The 23,423-nt window shown below is 41.8% G+C and overlaps 1 protein-coding gene across 1 annotated transcript in view; it reads right to left on the reverse strand.

Annotated features, from left to right (window-relative positions):
- The window catches only part of plxnb2a.1 (plexin b2a, tandem duplicate 1), a 185,717-nt gene that overhangs the window by 24,754 nt on the left and 137,540 nt on the right, over positions 1 to 23,423 (reverse strand). Inside the window, 15 exon segments of the mRNA XM_034112386.2 lie at positions 358 to 499; positions 1,144 to 1,292; positions 5,522 to 5,685; positions 5,883 to 5,970; positions 6,694 to 6,789; positions 6,859 to 6,966; positions 8,185 to 8,296; positions 8,421 to 8,532; positions 9,016 to 9,184; positions 14,820 to 14,946; positions 15,250 to 15,350; positions 21,114 to 21,248; positions 21,688 to 21,773; positions 21,776 to 21,866; positions 21,938 to 22,083. Coding sequence (XP_033968277.1) covers positions 358 to 499; positions 1,144 to 1,292; positions 5,522 to 5,685; positions 5,883 to 5,970; positions 6,694 to 6,789; positions 6,859 to 6,966; positions 8,185 to 8,296; positions 8,421 to 8,532; positions 9,016 to 9,184; positions 14,820 to 14,946; positions 15,250 to 15,350; positions 21,114 to 21,248; positions 21,688 to 21,773; positions 21,776 to 21,866; positions 21,938 to 22,083 — 1,826 coding nt within the window.

Consider the following 23,423-nt stretch of genomic DNA (forward strand, 5'->3'; position numbering starts at 1 on the left):
ATGTTGGTAAAAAGCAGAAACCAATATTCAATCTCATGGATCAATGTATCAAACAGAAGAGAAGTAGGCCTCTTATCTGTGACATCTTATATGCTGTTATATTAATAAATATATATATGTATATCAGTATGTAGTGTCTCCATGCTTTAATGTTCAAAAAGCTCTTTTTCTCATGCTGCCTCTTTTCACCCTCTGTCTGAAACCAGAGCCCAGTCTGCCCTGATTGGTTAGCTGGCCGGCTCTGTTGTGGTTAATCAACTGTTTAGAGATGTCCCGCCCCTTCGCCTATCACGTACAATGTGTTGGAGCGCGAGCCAATAGAAGTACAAGTGTTTTTAGTGCAGTGTTCAAACTTACCCGATATGTGAAGAAAACCTTTGACGTCCCAGTCCTCCCTCCCTCTCCCTCTACTTCCACTTCCACAGCCCCGCTGAGCGAGGGTTCAATGGGGAGGTCAGAGGGCGGCGCTCGCCTCGCAGGGCCGATCTCACACACCACACTGTGGACACAAGACAGATGCTCAAGTTAAAGTATAGAAATAACTCATGACAGATTTAGCTATCTGTAGTGTTTCATTCACAGTAGCATATAAGAGCTTTACCTTCATATCGTGAAACATAGTTATGAATATCATCCTTTAAAGGTGGGGTGGGTAATTTTGGAGAAAGCAGCTCGAGTGGCTAGAATTTGAAAATACACAGCCGGAACAAATCTGCCACTTCCTCACAGAGCCCCTCCCCCAACACACACAACGCGCACATGACCAATGAGGGCACGAGATAAGTGTGTGCCCAGATGGAAGGCTGACAGGCAGGTAGGCCGTCCAGTTACTTTAGCCGGCTCAGATGATTGGTCGAGCTTTCTACAGCGCCACGGCTTCCACAGGTGATGTTTTTTAATGGATCTTTTGTCTAAGATATTCATTGCTATCGGATGTTAAGAGCATTCCATGGAATATAACAACAAGCGTATCTCGAGCCAGTTTCTCAAACTCAAATTAATAATCTTTTAAGGGTTTTTCTTGCAAGTGAAGTCCTCCATCTCGTGTGGGCGAAGTAGTCTTGGAAACCTATCATGATTTTTAGATGTACCGACTGAATTTTACACAGAGAGGCGTGCATGTTGTCGTGTGTCAGCTGTTACCTGGTGGAGACGGAGTATCTTTCCTTCTGTTGCAAACAGTCCACTCCGGCCACCGTGATCTTCCTCACGTCGTCGCTCTTGATCCCCATGTTGGAGCCTTTGATGGTCACTGAGATCCGTCCGTTCAGGGGCCCGAACCGAGGGAAGATCTGCGGGGAAAGAGGGAAAGAGTGACACATGCACCTCGCTTGGTAATATAACAAATACATCTAATAGTATTATATAACATTGGCTATGGCTACGTATTAGCATTTTAGTAGCTTATTATTGAATGCTGCATGTTTATACTTTAAGACCTCTGCGATAGAGTCTTTAACCCAGTCAATGGCTTTTTGAAGCTGAAGAGATGTTTATTTATACGTCATAAAGTACGTCAGTAAATACCCTACTGGGGATTTAAAAAAGGCGGTTGCTAACAAGTGTCTAAATGAGATAAGATAAGATGAACCTTTATTAATCCCAGAGGGGAAATTCAGTACAAAGCAGCAACAGGGTAAGCGTGAAAAAACAGGACAGCAAAGATTCCCACAGATCAATAAAATCAAAAATAAATAAAATCAAGAAAAAATTAAAATGATAATAATAATAAAAGACTATAAAATAGGAGATGAGTAAAAATAACTGTCAGAATATGTACATGTTTGGTCATCTAAGTCAGTGATTCTCAAATGGGGGTACGCGGACCCCTGGGGGTACGTTGGGGTACTGCAGGGGGTACGTGAGATTAAAAAAAAAAAAAAAGGTTAATTAAAAAAAAAATCTTAGTAAAATAAGTTGAATAGAAAACACAATTTTATATAAAACATTCCTAGAACCACCAAGGGGGTCCTCATATACACATGTCAAATGTGTGTATTGTATTTTATAGTTTTACACAATAACATATTACTTAAATTGAAAAACTCGTTGGAAAAATCTGTTTTATAAAAGTGTTATGTTATTTATGAAAATATCCTTAGTTTGTTGTAATGCATACCACGAAGGTATACACACTGAGGGAACATCACTATATTGTAATTATTTATATAGGCTTTTTTGATCAAAAATGTTCGGGATCGGTCAGGGGGTACTTGGCTGAGAAAAGTTTGAGAAGCACTGACCTAAGTTATAAAGTACGGAATAAGTTAAAGTGACAAGTGAAAATGGACATCTGTACACATAGTGACATATCTATCTACCTTTTTGGTCTACTACTAATAATATGTTAGCATGGGTTGTGGAAACAGTGTATATTTATGTCCAGTGATTTAATTGTATTTCTTTTTCATCATTAACCCCTTGTTGTGCAGCCTGATGGCTACAGGCACAAAGGACTGTCCGAGGCGCTTGTCGTGGAGGGATGAGTCTGTGGCTGAACGTGCTCTTCATCTTCACTAGCTCTGCGTGGAGTGGGTGGGAGGGGTTCTCTAGGATGCTGTCAAGCTTCCTCCTCGTCGACGACTAACGTCATCACGCCCAACATTAGCCACCTTTAGCTTAGCGGTGGTGACGTGAAGTCATGTGACCGTGATGTAGTTCCTCTATAGCCCAACATTAGCCACCTTTAGCTTAGCGGTGGTGACGTGAAGTCATGTGACCGTGATGTAGTTCCTCTATAGCCCAACATTAGCCACCTTTAGCTTAGCGGTGGTGACGTGAAGTCATGTGACCGTGCTGTAGTTCCTTTATAGCCCAACATTAGCCACCTTTAGCTTAGCGGTGGTGACGTGAAGTCATGTGACCGTGCTGTAGTTCCTTTATAGCCCAACATTAGCCGCCTTTAGCTTAGCGGTGGTGACGTGAAGTCATGTGACCGTGATGTAGTTCCTTTATAGCCCAACATTAGCCACCTTTAGCTTAGCGGTGGTGACGTGAAGTCATGTGACCGTGCTGTAGTTCCTTTATAGCCCAACATTAGCCACCTTTAGCTTAGCGGTGGTGATGTGAAGTCATGTGACCGTGCTGTAGTTCCTTTATAGCCCAACATTAGCCGCCTTTAGCTTAGCGGTGGTGATGTGAAGTCATGTGACCGTGCTGTAGTTCGTTTATAGCCCAACATTAGCCACCTTTAGCTTAGCGGTGGTGATGTGAAGTCATGTGACCGTGCTGTAGTTCGTTTATAGCCCAACATTAGCCACCTTTATCTTAGCGGTGGTGACGTGAAGTCATGTGACCGTGCTGTAGTTCCTTTATAGCCCAACATTAGCCACCTTTAGCTTAGCGGTGGTGACGTGAAGTCATGTGACCGTGCTGTAGTTCCTTTATAGCCCAACATTAGCCACCTTTAGCTTAGCGGTGGTGACGTGAAGTCATGTGACCGTGCTGTAGTTCCTTTATAGCCCAACATTAGCCACCTTTAGCTTAGCGGTGGTGACGTGAAGTCATGTGACCGTGCTGTAGTTACATTACATATTACATTACATTACATTTAGCTGACGCTTTTCTCCAAATCGACTTACAATTACCGATTACAGGGACATTCTCCCTGGAGTAACTAAGGACTAAGTGCCTTACTCAAGGGCACACTAGTGGTGGTGTTCCTGGCGGGATTTGAACTCACATGCTTCCGATCTTCAGCCCACCTCACTATCCATTAGACCACCACTATCCCAGTTATCCCTAGTTCCTTTATAGCCCAGCATTAGCCGCCTTTAGCTTAGCGGTGGTGTCCTGAAGTCATGTGACCGTGCTGTAGTTCCTTTATAGCCCAACATTAGCCACCTTTAGCTTAGCGGTGGTGACGTGAAGTCATGTGACCGTGCTGTAGTTCCTTTATAGCCCAACATTAGCCACCTTTAGCTTAGCGGTGGTGTCGTGAAGTCATGTGACCGTGCTGTAGTTCCTCTATAGCCCAACATTAGCCACCTTTAGCTTAGCGGTGGTGTCGTGAAGTCATGTGACCGTGCTGTAGTTCCTTTATAGTCCAACGTTAGCCACCTTTAGCTTAGCGGTGGTGACGTGAAGTCATGTGACCGTGCTGTAGTTCCTTTATAGCCCAACATTAGCCACCTTTAGCTTAGCGGTGGTGTCGTGAAGTCATGTGACCGTGCTGTAGTTCCTTTATAGCCCAACATTAGCCACCTTTAGCTTAGCGGTGGTGACGTGAAGTCATGTGACCGTGCTGTAGTTCCTTTATAGCCCAGCATTAGCCGCCTTTAGCTTAGCGGTGGTGTCCTGAAGTCATGTGACCGTGCTGTAGTTCCTTTATAGCCCAACATTAGCCACCTTTAGCTTAGCGGTGGTGACGTGAAGTCATGTGACCGTGCTGTAGTTCCTTTATAGCCCAACTTTAGCCGCCTTTAGCTTAGCGGTGGTGTCCTGAAGTCATGTGACCGTGCTGTAGTTCCTTTATAGCCCAACATTAGCCACCTTTAGCTTAGCGGTGGTGACGTGAAGTCATGTGACCGTGCTGTAGTTCCTTTATAGCTTAACTTTAGCTTTTCCCTTTAAAACTTTAGGATTCATCATGCAACAGAGCAAATATAAATATCTGTGCATCTTTGAGGATAAGAACAACCACCAGCAGTGAGTTATTGTTGTTTTTGTCATCTCACACAATCTGATTAGCTCGCAGATACATTTTAAATCCTCCTCGTCCTCACTCATCCATGTGATTGCTTTCTTGTGTTTTCCTTGCACAGTTCCTCTCCACTGAAGTCACTGCATGCAATTTGCCGCTGCATTTATTATTTATCTACACTTCAGACGTGAGTCCTGTCAAAAGGTTGTCATGCTGTTCTGTAACAGTGAGGAGGAAGGAGGTGATATGATATAGCTGATATATACTGCATGTATTAAAGGTGCTGCTCACATCTCTCTTTATCTGTTCACACCTCGGCTGACTCTGAAATAACACGAACAGATCACAGCGCCTCAAACTCTGAGACTGAGGACTCGCTCTGCTACAATGCACAGTATAAAACAAACATGGAGGAAGAATACAAATTGTTTTGGAATTCTCTGAAGACTCAGAATCATGTTTTTATCCCTAGGTGGAAGTAGAAATGTAATAAAATAAATAAATAACTGAAAATATAAAGAAATAATAATAATTAACGACATGACAATAAAATAAATAAAATAAATAAAATAAATAAAATAAATAAAATAAATAAAATAAAAATACAATAAATACATTAAATAAATACAATTAATAATTAAATAATAATTAAAAAACTTAAATAATGAACATCAAAAATTGATAAAATAAATAAATATAAATAAAATAAAGAGATTTACACAAATTACAAATACTTGATGTATCCCTATTCAATTCTAAATCAAAGGTTTGATTGTCATGTGACCTGAGCAGCTCCAACAATGCAACATATATAATAATAAACATCTATATTCCCGGGGGGGGGGGGGGAATTGGATTTTTGCTTTCCGTTTTACTCACGTCTGTGATCTCGGGGGGCGGACACTGAGCCGGCTGGTGGGACGGACACAGCTCTCGATAGACACAGGAACGAGACGAAGAACACCAAACACACTCGTACTGAGAAGCTGCGTTTTTACACAGACTGCAATCCTCCCTGTTCACCGAGCAGTTATACAGGGAGACTGAGGAAGAGGAGGAGGAAGAGGAGGAGGAGGGGGAAGAAGAAGAAGTAGTTAATTTACATAATTTATCTTGCATTGAAATGTAAATAAGACAGAAAGTCAAACAGCGTGATAACTGTCTGTTCGCACCTTCTCTTGATTTGTGTGTGTGTGTGAGGGAGTGTGTGTGTGTGTGTGAGTGTGAGTGAAACACCAACCTGTCAGCGTGCTGTCAACCATCCGCTCTGTGCCTCTGTCTATGATGTGGAAGGAGACGTTCACCTCTTGCTGCTTATCATAGGAGAACTGAACGAACACACACACACACACACACACACACACACACACACACACACACACACACACACACACACACACACACACACACACACACACACACACACACACACACACACACCACACACACACACACACACACACACACACTATCGTTTAAGATTAGCAATATTTTAAAAGGGAAAGAAACGCTTAATTAATTATTATACGTTTTCTTATTTAAAAAATCTATCAAAACTCAAATATATCTTTTGGAAAAAATATAAAAAAGCTTTGAATATTAAACAAAAATATGTAATAATTTATTTGAGGCTCATCCGTCGAGGTTACCTGAAATAAATAAAGGGAATAATACAAATTAAACCGCTTTGTAGTCCACTAGGGGGCGCCATGTACGTCTATTGAACAGAGAATAGGACGTTTTAGCTTAGGTATAAATTAAACTATAAAACAACCAAACCTTAAAATCATTTAAATATAAATACAGGCTGTTTACTAACCACACACAACAACATAAACTGACTCCAGATTTTAATTTACTCCTGAACGAAGCGCTAATGATTCCCTAATTGCTGTAATCATCATTAATGACAGTCTGAACGCCTGGCAGCTTCAAAACATAAACACGGAGCTGCTGCCGTTTATACTAAACGAGAAAACACGGGTTTCATCTGGATGCGGAGGCAGTTCAACCTACATTAAATATGTTCCTTTTGGATTTAATTTGCTGACCTCATATCCGTTGAATTTGAACTTTGACCCCTGCTCCCGTATGACCGTCAGCTCCGTGTCCTTCATCAGATGCGTGCCGATGGAAAACCTCTGGCCCTGCGCACAGAGAGGGCGTTAGCAGCAGAACTAAAACACCGTGTTTAATTCAGACGATGCTGATCTCACGTCTCTCTGGTAGAGGTCCAGGTTTCTGCCCTGGAAGCTGATGGGGATCGGGAATCCCACCGGGATTAAGAGCGGCTCCGGAGACTCAAACTGAGGACAGCTGCCGGCCTTCATCGCGGGGAAAAAAATCGACATATCAGTTAAAGGTCAGCTATCATGCTACTTGTAGCCAATAGCATCTCAGATATATACAAATATATTAAAAACACGTCTGAAGTGTTTTGCTCAAAATACCAAACAGATCATCTATTTCACTTCCTGTTTCTAAAGTGCTGATTCGGGGATAAAGCTTTAAAGAGGAGGGTCTGAGCTCATGCGGGACCCGGCAGCTACCGTCTAAACTAAATGCTGCCGTGATGAAACGCCATATCACGGATTATCAAGGCTCTGAAACAGTCTGGAGCTCAAAGGCTTTCTCTCTTGCCGGTTACACCACAAGGTGAGTTCCTTTCTACTTCCTGCTTCTTCACACACATGCTCTCCAGCACAGGTTAGCTCTGAGTGTTAGCATGCTAATGTAAACACCGACCATATTACGTCCTAAACAGTCGGGCGTTGTTTCTGATAGCAACGTTTCTGATTGGCCCGTGGGTCCACATTTCAGATGTTACGTCATATCGGACTCAAATCTGTATCAGCTCCGTTGTTCCCCGTTTTTAGAGATTTGGGTACGGAGGAAAAGAGAGAGGGTTTATTTCCTGACGCTGCGTGAGTTCCCCGACACACCGGGGACACAGCGGGACACATGGTGATGGAGAGAAGACATCACAAAGGGCTTTTTGCATGATAGGTCCCCTTTAAACTATCAGCACTTAAAATCATCATGTAATCATTGATATGGGAGAAAGGATTAGGGTCATCACGTGTGCAATAAAAGTCACCACCAATTAAAAAAAGCTTTTTAACTAAACCGTTAACATCTAGTATCTGTAGTTTAACATATAAGTGGAAGCATATATTAAGATCTGTTTTACTCACATAGGAAGTCATTTTTCAGTCAACATGTTAGTTTTCTATCAGCTAACAAATGATAGGAAACAAATTGTACATTTTAAAATATGTGGTACGGGAATATTAACCCGATTTTGAAGTCGGTTTGGAAACAAAAAAGTAAATAAAAACTCAATATCTAAATATCTTTTTTAATTTTAATAATTTTTTAAAGACACACACACACCACACACACACACACACACACACACACACACACACACACACACACACACACACACACACACACACACACACAACACACACACACACACACACACACACACACCACACACAAACACACACACACACACACACACACACACACACACACACCTGTTGTGTTTTCACGATGAACTCTCCTCCTGCCGCGTCGCTTTCGTCGCTGCAGCTGTGATCCTGAGCATTCCACTGACAGCGCCACGCACTGGTCACACACGCTATACACCTGCAAACACACACAGTATTAAACACACACACACACACACACACACACACACACACACACACACACACACACACACACACACATGATTTAAGACTTAAGTGTGTGTGTTAATGGTATATCTCACGGTGTGTTCTGGTTCTTCCTGACTGTCGCAGCGCAGTTGTAGAAGTGATACTCTCCGGACGTCACCTCGATGTTGTCGTTCACTACGACTTTAACTGGGACGGACACGTAGTCTGGAAAAAATAAATCATGCCGTTTATAGGTATTTAAAGGAATAAGAAAAGAGGTATCAATCTACTTATTCTACTACTGGAAAGGAAGTAAACAGGCGTACAGTATTACCCAAAATATTAAATCATTTCTCCATCTTTTTTAGGTTTAAATTCAACTATTAAAAAATGTGATAATTGATAATTTTTTTACAGTTTTTTCAAATCTACTGGGTCATTTTGAACAAAGACATATACATTGTGTTGCTCCCATAAAAACATGGTAAACATTTTCTTTTGATTCGACATGTTTTTCCTCTCAATGCAAAAAAGAAAAAGAAATTAAAACTTAGTTAAAAAAATTATTAAATAATAAATTAAACACAAGAAAAATATTTATTAAATGTACGTAAATCAAAAAGACGACAATTAAATCAAATAAAAATAATAAAAATAATTAAAAAGTCAGAATATATTATGCCATGAATACATTAAAGCGTTTCCTACCCTGCTGCTGGGTGGTGGGGGGGATGCCCCCGGGGTCGGGCAGCGCACATGTGACGTGCAGCTTCCCGTCCTCATTCCCCACGGCCCCCGTGCTCACAAACGTCCCAAACTCACAGCGAAGCCAGTCGGTGGGCCGGAGCGTCGGGAGCGCCGGGATGTGGATATCCACCTGGCCAGAGGAGGGACATTAAAGGGGTCGACTTTTTAGGGTCTTGAGTCGTGATTTTCCCTCTCTTTCTGGTGGTCTTAGGGTTTACCTTGTGGACACTAAGATTATTTTTATAATTGTTTGTTTTATCTATGGTCTTTGGAGTCTCTTGGCTTCCTACGCCGATTTCATTTGAGTCAGATTTGGGTAAAATGTCAGGTTTCAGAGCAAAAACCTCCACGTTTCAGGTTTTATTTCTATTTTGAGATGTTTCTATTTTTAAATGGTTTATTTCTACTATTTTAATTTGTTATTATTTTGCTGCAACACATCTTTTCCTCAAACTGGGATTAATAAAGTACATTTGATCTGATCGGCGGCCCTCGATGCATCGATGTACCGACAGCCTGTGAGAAGGACAACCCCCAAAGGGAACTCCGTGGACTTCCAGAGGATGTCTGCTCGTCGTGACTCTCCGAAGGACTCATCCTTCCCAGAGCAATCAGACGGCGGAACCGGAAGAAGCTGTCCTTACAGAGTCCTTGGCGTTCTTCTGGCTAATTTTAAAAAACATTCAACGGGGATTATTCACCCCGCGCTGAGCGAGACACCTCCGGGTTTTACTCACATCCATTCACCTGTTTGTAGATTGTAGTCCTTTTGTGCGTCTAGTTCTTAGTAGTTTGCATCTCTTGTGAGTCGTTTAAAGTCTCATTTTGCAATACGGTATATATTGTGTATGTATAGGAATATCCATGTGTGGCTACTTTTGGCCAATCAATGAAACACTTGACGATGTACTTCATCACTGCAAATCCAATATGACTGAATAAGCGACGTCGCACACGCTGAGCGACAGGGACCCGCAGGGAGAGAGGGGACAAGCCGCGCTAACGAACAATGCAATTAACTAATTACCGAACTGAAGGACGACTCTGAGGGACCTGCATCTCCTCTGGTTGATGAACTGCTGCTATATTCAAATAACGTGCATGTGGACTATAATGTATGAATGAAACCAAAGTGTACAAATAAGGTCACAAAGTAGAACTAATTCTCTTAAAATGGATATGAAATGTTATAATAATAATAATGATACAATAATAATAACATAATAGTTAAAAGAAAGTCAAATAAATAATAATAATACAAATAATAGGGAGCAGTGTGTGTGTGTGTGTGTGTGTGTGTGTGTGTTTGTGTGTGTGTGTATGTATGTGAGTGTGTGTGTTTGTGTGTGTGTGTGTGTATGTATGTATGTGTGTGTGTGTGAGTGTGTGTGTGTGTGTGTGTGTGTGTGTGTGTTAATGAGCAAGAAAAAGATGTGTGTGTACGTAAGAGAAAGAGAAATACAAATCCATTCCCTACCGGCTGACCTTGATAAATAGTGTGTTTGACTGTCTGTGTGTGTGTGTGTGTGTGTGTGTGTGTGTGTGTGTGTGTGTGTGTGTGTGTGTGAGTGTGTGTGAGTGCGTATGTATGTATGTGTGAGTGCGTGTGTGTGTGTGTGTGTGTGTGTGTATGTATGTATGTGCGTGTGCGTGTGTGTTAATGAGCAAGACAAAATGGGTGTGTAAGTAAGAGAAATACAAATCCATTCCCTACCGGCTGACCTTGATAAATGGTGTGTCTGTGTGTGTGTGTGTGTGTGTGTGTGTGTGTGTGTGTGTGTGTGTGTGTGTGTGTGTTTCATCATTGTGGGTGTGTGTGTGTGTGTGTGTGTGGTCATTGTGTGTGTGTGTGTGTGTGTGTGTGTGTGTGTGTGTGTGAGTGTGAAGTAGTGTGTGTGTGTGGTGTGTGTTGTAGTGTGTGAGTGATGTGGTGTGTGTGGTATGTTGTGGTGTGTCGGCTGTTGTGTGTGTGTAGTGTGCATTATGTGTGTGAGTATCGAGCGTCTGTGTGTGTGTATGGTGTGTAGTATGTGGTGTGTGTGTTCTGTGTGACTTGTAGTGTGTGTGTGAGTATGATGTTGTGTGTGTTGTGTATGTGTGTGTGTGTGTTGTGTGTGTGTGTCGGTGATGTAGAGTGTGTATGTGTGTGTGTGATGTCTGTGTGTGTGTGTGTGTGTAGTATGTGTGTGTGTGAGTATGATGTGTGTTGTGGTGAGTGTGGTGTGGTGTGTGTGTAGTATGTTGTGTGTGTGAGTATGTGTGTGTGTGTGTAGTATGTGTGTGTGGTGTGTGTGTTGTGTGTAGGTCTGCGTGTGTGTGTGAGTGATGTGTGGGTGTGGTGTGAGTCTGTGTGTGTGTGAGTGGTGTGTGTGTGTGTGGGTGCTGGTGTGTGTGTGTGTGTGTCGTGCTGTGTGAGTCGGTGTGTGTGGTGTGTGTGTGTGTGTGTGTGTGTGCAGTAATACTTTACTATTCAATCTGAGCTGTTTAAACACCAGCTCCCTCATTAGTCCTCGCTGACCTCTGCAGGTTTTAATTTCCCCGCTGAAGTTTTAATTCCAAACGTCTTGATCTTCGGTGACGGAGAGAAGCTCCTCAGCGAATCCTCCGGAGACTTCCTTCCTCTGAATAAAATGGACGAAGTTCTTCCTTTAGCGCTGGAATCCCTCCTCCTCATCAGATTAGAAACCAACTGGTCCCGACCTCCTGATTACGATGCAGCGGGTCCGTCCGGAGATTATCTCGTCAGCGGAGGAAGACGCCTCGAACCCGCGTCTCCTCCCGGATCAGCACCGAATTAAACCCCAGTGAAAATGCTGAGGAGTGCGAATGTGCATTTTGTCTGTAACTGCGTCCACACGGCAGCTTCCCGGTACGTCCACACAGCAGCTTCACGGGACGTCCACACGGCAGCTTCCCGGTACGTCCACACGGCAGCTTCCCGGTACGTCCACACGGCAGCTTCACGGTACGTCCACACGGCAGCTTCCCGGTACGTCCACACGGCAGCTTCACGGTACGTCCACACGGCAGCTTCACGGTACGTCCACACGGCAGCTTCCCGGTACGTCCACACGGCAGCTTCACGGGACGTCCACACGGCAGCTTCACGGGACGTCCACACGGCAGCTTCCCGGTACGTCCACACGGCAGCTTCACGGTACGTCCACACGGCAGCTTCCCGGTACGTCCACACGGCAGCTTCCCGGTACGTCCACACGGCAGCTTCACGGTACGTCCACACGGCAGCTTCACGGTACGTCCACACGGCAGCTTCACGGGACGTCCACACGGCAGCTTCACGGTACGTCCACACGGCAGCTTCACGGGACGTCCACACGGCAGCTTCACGGGACGTCCACACGGCAGCTTCACGGTACGTCCACACGGCAGCTTCACGGGACGTCCACACGGCAGCTTCACGGGACGTCCACACGGCAGCTTCACGGTACGTCCACACGGCAGCTTCACGGTACGTCCACACGGCAGCTTCAGACGAATCTTCCACCGCTTCTCTGCCCGTTGACTTTGAATGGGGATGATGTCACTTTGCCTCGCTTTTCGCCGCACTGCATTGTGGGGGAGCGAAGCGAAGATTTCCAGGATGTCCAGGATTCAAAAGTTGAGCAATGTTCAACTTTTGAAGCTGAGCTGGAAGCGCCAGCCAATCAAACACGTTTATGCAAATCTGACAGTAGAAGCGCTAGCCAATCAAACCGCGTGTAAGCAGGGAGAACCAGACCGCAGTTCATTTCCTCATATTCCAAACGAGAAGTTACGGGAGCAAATCACCCGGTTCTTTACGACCAGAACTATTACCGGGATCCAAACCGGAGGAGCCAGGCATGGAGGGAGGTGGCAGAGACAGTGGGGGAACTGGTAGGGTTTCGCCTGTTTGGGGAGTTTATATTTATATATATATTGCTCGCATAAAATCCCCGGGGTTTTTGCTTTGTATGTCGGGGGCGGGACATTCATGTGATTGGTTGTTGGTCGCGTTGCTCGCAAAAAACCCCCAAGCTGTCGGACACGCCCAGCTCCAAGACTTTCAAGATGTTTGAAAAGCTGCCGTGTGGACGTACCGTGACACAGAGAAGACCTCCCCAAAACGCCTCGTTGGAGACGCGTCACTGTCCATTTGATTCTTCTGGGTACATCATGATGTCATGTCGTCCCCGGAACGAAATGGACCAATCCGTGGAGCCGTTACGTTACGTCCGCGCTGATTGGTCCAAATTGACCAATCCACGGACTTCCTCACACACTCAGTGCAGGCAGCTCTGCTGATCTCTCCTCCCTGGCTGCAGGCTGATAACAGACAGTTGGGATCGCGGCGAAAGTCTCTCTGCAGACCCATCCTCTCAGCGTCTATCAACCTCTTTCTTCTCAATATCAAGCCACACTTATTGCTTTTACTTCGGCTGCGACTTTGTGTGTGCTCAGGGTGAGTTTGGCTGTGTTTCACAAGGTAGTCAAGTAGTAAAAAACTCAAAAAACATACTTAAAAAATATTTCTTTCTAGTTTAGCGTCAGTTCAGAAGTCAGATGTTAACCGGTTTAAATGGAGTGACAGATGGTGTGTGCAGTATGCAGATGAGTGATTTATACAGTCATCAGCCATACGAACATTATGTCTGCACGGTAATCACAATCAGGTCAGACTCTAAGAAACAAATAGAAGACGGTGAGTGCACCTGTGTTTCCTGTCGGTGTTTAAAACCTTAAAGTATAACAATAATAACTAAATTAAAGGGGCCTTATTCTTTTAGGGTTTTCCCCTTTCTTCATATCTCCTTTCCTTGCTCCTATCCTAAAGGAGATAAACCGGTTCCTAACCTCCGGTGCGAGGACCCTCTAGGGGCCGCCTCGGGGAAGGTTGCGAAAGGAATAACGACGTTTGGTGACATTATGATTTAGATGCTGTTTTGGGATGAGAGCCAGACGCATACGATCTGAAGTATTTCTGTTGACGGTTTGATTCAGCTCGTAAAGTGGAATAATGCAGAGTCACTCCCACGAAGTGCTGATCGCTCCGATGAGCCACATGTGATGTTCAGGTGTATATCAGTATGTAGAGTCTCGACTTTAAAGAGTCCTCTCCTGCTGATGTTCAGGTGTATATCAGTATGTAGTGTCTCTACTTTAAAGAGTCCTCTCCTGCTGATGTTCAGGTGTATATCAGTATGTAGTGTCTCTACTTTAAAGAGTCCTCTCCTGCTGATGTTCAGGTGTATATCAGTATGTAGTGTCTCTACTTTAAAGAGTCCTCTCCTGCTGATGTTCAGGTGTATATCAGTATGTAGTGTCTCGACTTTAAAGAGTCCTCTCCTGCTGATGTTCAGGTGTATATCAGTATGTAGTGTCTCTACTTTAAAGAGTCCTCTCCTGCTGATGTTCAGGTGTATATCAGTCTGTAGTGTCTCTACTTTAAAGAGTCCTCTCCTGCTGATGTTCAGGTGCATATCAGTATGTAGTGTCTCTACTTTAAAGAGTCCTCTCCTGCTGATGTTCAGGTGTATATCAGTATGTAGTGTCTCTACTTTAAAGAGTCCTCTCCTGCTGATGTTCAGGTGCATATCAGTATGTAATGTCTCTCCTGGGACATGTCTCCATGCTTTAATGTTCAGCTGCAGCACCTCTTTTCACCCTCTGTCTGAAACCAGAGCTCAGTCTGCTCTGATTGGTTAGCTGGCCGGCTCTGTTGTGATTGGTCAACCAGCTTAGAGATGTCCCGCCCCTTAGCCTATCACGTACAGTGTGTCTCTTACCTGCTGTGTTTTCCTGCAGCTGAGGTTGGGGGGGTCGAAGGCTTCGATCTGAACACACTTCTGATTGGGAGACCACAGCCAGGTGTTGTTGTCCCTCCACCGGCTGCACTCCTTCCTCCTCGTGCAGCTGTCCAACAAGCAGAGGGTGAGCCAATCATCATCAATCACATACCAGGGGTGGAAGGCACCCATTCGAAATGTTGTTTCATTTTAACAAAAAAAAGGGGGAGGGGCATCAAAAGTAAACAAGTGCTTCCTGTAGATATTTAATTGCTCTTTTTACTGCACGGTTAGTGTACAGTTTTATTCTGTGTTTATTGTATTTTTGTAACTCTGGCACAAGGAATCTCCTTCGGATAAATAAAGTCTTATCTTATCTTAAGTGTATGGAAAAACTATTAATGTTTATACAGAGCTTTAGAGACTTCACTTCCCCTCGAGGACACACCAGCCGCAGTACGGGTCCTTCATGGAGACGCAGGACAGACAGTCTGTCTTCAGGTGGCAGGACTGCACCGGCACCTTGGAGATCTGCACCCAGCAGAGAGAGAGAGGCTTTTATTGTGAAAATCTCACACAATTCCTGTTGTCTCTGTTTTCGGCAGAGATGTCAAAAGTACACACATCCTTTCCTCAAGTACAGATACTCGTGTTTAAAATACTCGTGTTTAAAAATACTTTAAAAGTCGAAGTACTGACTAAACTTCTTTACTCAAGTCAAAGTAAAGAGGCTTTGAAGTGTACTTCAGTAAAAAGTACCCATAACTAGCAGCTGCTTTAAAGAGTACCTGACCTCCCTTTATATCAATAGAACAATAATGTCATTGTTAGCTAATGAATGTTTCCATGGTGAACCACGGCAACATGACAACGTTTCCATTGGTCCCTCTTCTTTAGAGAAGACCAGGAAGTGATGGATACACGGATCGTGTTCCAACCAATAGGCACGCAGTGACTCTAAAGAATAATGACCACGCACCAACACACATTCAGACTAAAGGAACAGCTGTTGGGAATGAGAGAAGTAGAAAGTACAGGTATTTGAGTTCAACATGTGAGAAGTAGAAAGTACAGGTATTTGTGTTCAACATGTGAGAAGTAGAAAGTACAGGTATTTGAGTTCAACATGTAAGAAGTAGAAAGTACAGGTATTTGAGGTTTCAACATGTGAGAAGTAGAAAGTACAGGTATTTGAGTTCAACATGAGAGAAGTAGAAAGTACAGGTATTTGAGTTCAACATGTGAGAAGTAGAAAGTACAGGTATTTGAGTTCAACATGTGAGAAGTAGAAAGTACAGGTACTTGAGTCAACATGTAAGAAGTAGAAAGTACAGGTATTTGAGTTCAACATGTGAGAAGTAGAAAGTACAGGTATTTGAGTTCAACATGAGAGAAGTAGAAAGTACAGGTATTTGGGTTCAACATGTGAGAAGTAGTAAAGCTACTAGGTATTGAGTTCAACATGTTGAGAAGTAGAAAGTACAGGTATTTGAGTTCAACATGTAGAGAAGTAGAAAGTACAGGTATTTGAGTTCAACATGTAGAAGTAGAAAGTACAGGTATTTGAGTTCAACATGTAAGTAGAAAGTACAGGTATTTTGGTTCAACATGTAAGAAGTAGAAAGTACAGGTATTTGAGTTCAACATGTAAGAAGTAGAAAGTACAGGTATTTGAGTTCAACATGTAAGAAGTAGAAAGTACAGGTATTTGAGTTCAACATGAAGAAGTAGAAAGTACAGGTATTTGAGTTCAACATGTAAGAAGTAGAAAGTACAGGTATTTGAGTTCAACATGTGAGAAGTAGAAAGTACAGGTATTTGGTTCAACATGTAAGAAGTAGAAAGTACAGGTATTTGGTTCAACATGTAAGAAGTAGAAAGTACAGGTATTTGAGTTCAACATGTAAGAAGTAGAAAGTACAGGTATTTGAGTTCAACATGTGAGAAGTAGAAAGTACAGGTATTTGAGTTCAACATGTAAGAAGTAGAAAGTACAGGTATTTGTTCAACATGTAAGAAGTAGAAAGTACAGGTATTTGAGTTCAACATGAGAAGTAGAAAGTACAGGTATTTGAGTTCAACATGTAGAGAAGTAGAAAGTACAGGTATTTGGTTCAACATGTAAGAAGTAGAAAGTACAGGTATTTGAGTTCAACATGTAAGAAGTAGAAAGTACAGGTATTTGAGTTCAACATGTAAGAAGTAGAAAGTACAGGTATTTGAGTTCAACATGTAAGAAGTAGAAAGTACAGGTATTTGAGTTCAACATGTAAGAAGTAGAAAGTACAGGTATTTGAGTTCAACATGTAAGAAGTAGAAAGTACAGGTATTTGAGTTCAACATGAGAAGTAGAAAGTACAGGTATTTGAGTTCAACATGAGAAGTAGAAAGTACAGGTATTTGGGTTCAACATGTAAGAAGTAGAAAGTACAGGTATTTGAGTTCAACATGAAGAAGTAGAAAGTACAGGTATTTGAGTTCAACATGAGAGAAGTAGAAAGTACAGGTATTTGGTTCAACATGTGAGAAGTAGAAAGTACAGGTATTTGAGTTCAACATGTAAGAAGTAGAAAGTACAGGTATTTGAGTTCAACATGTAAGAAGTAGAAAGTACAGGTATTTGAGTTCAACATGTGAGAAGTAGAAAGTACAGGTATTTGAGTTCAACATGTGAGAAGTAGAAAGTACAGGTATTTGAGTTCAACATGTAAGAAGTAGAAAGTACAGGTATTTGAGTTCAACATGAACGAAGTAGAAAGTACAGGTATTTGAGTTCAACATGAGAGAAGTAGAAAGTACAGGTATTTGAGTTCAACATGTGAGAAGTAGAAAGTACAGGTATTTGAGTTCAACATGTAGAAGTAGAAAGTACAGGTATTTGAGTTCAACATGTGAGAAGTAGAAAGTACAGGTATTTGAGTTCAACATGTGAGAAGTAGAAAGTACAGGTATTTGGTTCAACATGTAGAAGTATAGAAAGTACAGGTATTTGTGTCAACATGTAAGAAGTAGAAAGTACAGGTATTTGAGTTCAACATGAGAAGTAGAAAGTACAGGTATTTGAGTTCAACATGAGAGAAGTAGAAAGTACAGGTATTTGAGTTCAACATGAGAGAAGTAGAAAGTACAGGTATTTGAGTTCAACATGTAGAGTAGAAAGTACAGGTATTTGTTCAACATGTAAGAAGTAGAAAGTACAGGTATTTGAGTTCAACATGTAAGAAGTAGAAAGTACAGGTATTTGAGTTCAACATGTGAGAAAGTAGAAAGTACAGGTATTTGGTTCAACATGTGAGAAGTAGAAAGTACAGGTATTTGAGTTCAACATGTAAGAAGTAGAAAGTACAGGTATTTGAGTTCAACATGTGAAGTAAGAAGTAGAAAGTACAGGTATTTGAGTTCAACATGTGAGAAGTAGAAAGTACAGGTATTTGAGTTCAACATGTGAGAAGAGTAGAAAGTACAGGTATTTGAGTTCAACATGTGAGAAGTAGAAGTACAGGTATTTGAGTTCAACATGTAAGAAGTAGAAAGTACAGGTATTTGAGTTCAACATGTGAGAAGTAGAAAGTACAGGTATTTGAGTTCAACATGTAAGAAGTAGAAAGTACAGGTATTTGAGTTCAACAGAACAGAGAAGTAAGTATTGTTCAACATGGAGAAGTAGAAAGTACAGGTATTTGAGTTCAACATGTAAGAAGTAGGAAGTACAGGTATTTGAGTTCAACATGTAAGAAGTAGAAAGTACAGGTATTTGAGTTCAACATGTGAGAAGTAGAAAGTACAGGTATTTGAGTTCAACATGTAAGAAGTAGAAAGTACATATTTGAGTTCAACATGAGAAGTAGAAAGTACAGGTATTTGAGTTCAACATGAGAGAAGTAGAAAGTACAGGTATTTGAGTTCAACATGTGAGAAGAGAAGTAGAAGTACAGGTATTTGAGTTCAACATGTAAGAAGTAGAAAGTACAGGTATTTGAGTTCAACATGAGAGAAGTAGAAAGTACAGGTATTTGAGTTCAACATGAGAGAAGTAGAAAGTACAGGTATTTGAGTTCAACATGAGAGAAGTATAAAGTACAGGTATTTGGGTTCAACATGTGAGAAGTATAAAGTACAGGTATTTGAGTTCAACATGTAAGAAGTAGAAAGTACAGGTATTTGAGTTCAACATGTAAGAAGTAGAAAGTACAGGTATTTGAGTTCAACATGTGAGAAGTAGAAAGTACAGGTATTTGAGTTCAACATGTGAGAAGTAGAAAGTACAGGTATTTGAGTTCAACATGTGAGAAGTAGAAGTACAGGTATTTGAGTTCAACATGTGAGAAGTAGGAAGTACAGGTATTGAGTTCAACATGTAAGAAGTAGAAAGTACAGGTATTTGAGTTCAACATGTGAGAAGTAGAAGTAAAAAGTCGTCAGAAAATAAGTAGTGGAGTAAAGTACTGATACCAGAAACATGTACTTAAGAACAGTAACAAAGTATTTGTACTCCACTACTTCCCACCTCTGGGAAGTGTTGTTTATCCCCATGCACATCAGAGATAATCACATCAACAGGAAGTGAACGTCCCTCTGAATTACATCAGCGTATGTTTCATGTTTTGTGTTGAGGAGATTTAAATCTGATCCTTCCCGATTCGTTTCGGCGTTTGTATTTTAAATGCCTGCAGAAAGAAACGGGACACATCTGTGATGCGTTCAGGGACATGCGTTTTACTCTCGCAGCTGTCGGTTTCAACGACTCAGAGATAAATTTCAGTGCTGCACGTACAAGGGATTAGAGTTTTACACAGATACACTGCTCTCGTGCTTTATCAGAATACTTTCTTCAATTGGGTTTGTCGCTCTTTTTTAATATAACATAAATAAAAGATGAATAAATAAAAAATGTTAATACAAATATTTAAATAAACACAAAAAAGTAAGTCAATAACCTGCTTAAAAGCTGAGGTAACCGTCTAGGGTTCTTCTTCAGGAACAAGTCCTGCTTCTCGCTTGAGGCCAGGAAAAGGCTAGTGACCTTTGACCTGTGCTGGACTCTGGGGATCTGGTCTATCTGAAGGCACCTGCCCATTGCCTGGTCCAGTTAGATGCTGCGTATCACAGCGCAAACTGTAAAGCATTAACCCATCACTGCACCCTGTATGCAAGGGCTGCTTTGCTTTCACTAACTGTACGGAGGCTCAGTCACTGGTACATTTTTATATACAAAGCCATGCTAGGGAAACTTCCATCTTATATCTGCTCCCTGATCTCACGGAGAAGTGTAAGTGGCTCCTGCCTGAGATCGAATGCTGTGGTTTTATTAAATGTGCCAACTGCTAGGACTGTCTTAGGGAAGACAGCTTTTAGATGCAGCTCCTCTGTCTGGGAACAGTCTGCACATTAAATGGAAACTGAACAATCTGGTGCCACTACATGTTTTAAAGCTCGGTTGGATGCTACTCAATCGGAAGCTGTTGGTACCTGCTCATGTGGATAGTTATGTAAATGATGCTGTATGATGTCCTTTTGTTGTTCCGTTTTATAAATAAAGGTTTGAAATGAAATTAAGGATAAAAAGATACAATTCAATAAAAAGATAAAATATAAGAAATTAAATATATAAAAATAGAAAAGGAATGTGCGATAAAATAGATAAAATTACATACAAAATAAAAAAAACAATTAAAGTAAAAAACAAATAATAATAAAATTCAAAATAAAAAAAAAAAAAAAAATTCAAATTGTATTTAATTTTAAATGAACATAAAAATAACAAAAGTAAATAAAAACATAAGAAGTTATTAGTAAGTCACATTATAATGTAATTAAACATGGTAAATCCATAACTTTACAGTATTTTAGTTTAATATGTACTTGTAGAGGGAAGGCGTGGTTTGGACTTAAAGCATGAATCGCCCCGGCAACAAGACGCTGCTTCAAAGTAAGTGCAAACGAGCTCGAGCGTCGTCACTCCACTTGATGAAAGCGAATCGCCCCTCTTGAAGCAATTCATTCATTTCTAAATCAATAACATCCATTTCACTCCCAGGTTCAGAAGACGGCGGGCGGGCGATGAAAGCGGAGCGGGAAAAAAGACGGACTAAATCAATGGCTGACTCCTGTGCGCTAACGCAGACGGATGTGTTGTCGTTAAATAAAAGATCAAACGAGACACGGGGAATCATTGTAAGGCTCGTTAAGTGATGGGTTCAATTTTAAAACAGAAGTAAGCACATGACCTTCTTCACAGCGAGGTGATGGATGAGAGAGGAATGGAGTGTGTGTGTGTGTGTGTGTGTGTGTGACCTTTTTCTCCGTGGTGATATACAGGTGTTGCAGCTCGGTATCGAACAACAGGTTTTTGTTGACTTTCTCCCCGGTGACGTCGCCCGGCGCCCGACCGTAAACCTCGGGGTGAGCGGACAGATGTACCTTCAGCACCTGCAGGGACACACACACACACACACACACACACACACACACACACACACACACACACACATTATTAAAAAAAAAAAAAAGTATCAAATAAATAAAATAAATTTGAAAAATAAATAAATAATGAAAATGTAAACAAAATAAAATAAAATCCATAAAAAATAAATCTATAATAATATAAATAATATCTTCAACATAATGGCTTTAAAAACATAATAGAAAAGTTCATACACAATAAAAAAAAAATCATTCATCATCGTTTAGTTAAGATTAAATAACTGTTGAGTTTAAACAGGTATCAATTAACTATATATATATATATAAGTTATATTTCTAGTTTCTAGTTGATACCATAAGCAAACATTAATGTCTAAGATAAATAATTAAACTGTTGTTAAATTGCAAAGTTATGGATAAAGCAACATAAGGAAGTCAGTCTCACCTCTCCAGTGGAGGTGCCGAGGAACGCCACAGCGTGCGTCATCTCCACGGCTACAGCCACGGCGGTCATGTGACCTTTACGAGCCAAGGGGGCTCAGACGTCAGGGCGAACTCCGCCTTACTGGCCAATGGGGAGGGCAGGAACTCGGCTCCACATGGATACTTGAGCGTCATGTTGACCTGAAGGAGCAGAGCAGGAGTCAGCGCTGAAACACACGTCTCTTGACCTCGTAAAAGTGAAGTGTCCTCACGTGGTTTTTGCTGCTGCACAGCTCCTCAGATTTGGACGAGTACGGCGAATATACGGCGCCCTTTTCGTTGATGATGCCGTTGCGGCTGTAGCACGCTCCGATTATCTCCACCAGCCTTTTGTTGATGGAGCGCAGCGGATACATGCCTAGAAACAGAAACAACATGATCAATGTGCAAATACTGCAAAATCCTCAATTTTACAGTTTATTTTGATATAATTAAAATGTGATAAAGCTATTGTGTAAGGACGACATAAACATGGGAATATTGGGGGTTTGTGTTTGAATAAATCACGACAAACAAAACGATGTTTACAGATGTGTGTGACCATACGTCTGCAGCACCGAGTACCGTGGGAGAAATGAAACGCCGTCACGCTGCAGAGCCACTCAGAATAAAAAACGCAGATTATAGTATTATAAGTCGTACCTCAAAATTGGCAACTAACTAAAATGGTCGATATTCGATAACGCTTGGCTTTGGTACACATATGGTATTTTGGTGATAAAGTCAGAACATGTGTTATTTGATCCCTTAATGCTGAACATGTAGCCTCTCTTTGGGGCAACGTGCTTTGGAGCAGGGGTTCTCAACTGGTCCCACTTTTTACTCGGTCAATAAATCGCGACCCGACATTTTGAACCACTCAAATCTATTCAACAAAAGATCGTGCTGTAATATATATATATATATATATATACGCTTTCAGCACACAAGATTAATTAAAGTGAAGTCCGGTGCTCATCTCCCTTCACAGAACTGAAGTATGCTTTAAATCAGGTTTAATGAGACGATGGAATCAAAGCTGAACTGTATGAAAAGGCCCACATGCTGAAAACCCACCCCAGCAGGGGGTCCGGGGGGATTCTCCCCAGGAGACTTTTAGAAATACTAACATGAACTACGCATTCTGGTTCTCTGAGAAGAAAATAAATACATCTATTACTACCCGACATATTCATAATAAGTTCTGCCATTGTTTGTGTTTCACTTAGTTCTGACGGCTTGCTGCTCCTCACAGAGAGGAGACAGAGAGGAGGGTCTGTGGGACTGACTGTAGATTGAGGGTGAGGGGAGATAGCCGCCATTGTTCTGTGAGCTGTCAGTCATCAGACCGGGGGTCGTATCTCATCATGTGTTCATTTGTATCTGAAGTCGTACCCATGGAGGTATAAAGAAGAGTTCTACCGCTAAGCTATTCTCCGTGGGGACTTCCGGCAACACTCTTGATTCTGATTGGCCAGAAGACTCGAGCAAACATCATCATCAAACCCGTGTATGGCCTCCGGTACTTCCAGTCCGGCGCCGACTGCTTGCACAGCGTTAGAAAATCGGGCCTTCAAAATAAAAGTTTGATTTTTTTCCCAAAAAGAAAATTCTTTTTCTTTAATTGTCTTTTCTTCACTCACACATCTGCGCCCCGTTCCCACTGCTTTAAACTAAGCCTTCTGATCTTTGCTACCAGACAAACAAACCAAATTGAAC

This window comes from Pseudochaenichthys georgianus, chromosome 23, assembly GCF_902827115.2.
Source record: "Pseudochaenichthys georgianus chromosome 23, fPseGeo1.2, whole genome shotgun sequence".
In the NCBI taxonomy this organism is placed as follows: Eukaryota; Metazoa; Chordata; class Actinopteri; order Perciformes; family Channichthyidae; genus Pseudochaenichthys; species Pseudochaenichthys georgianus.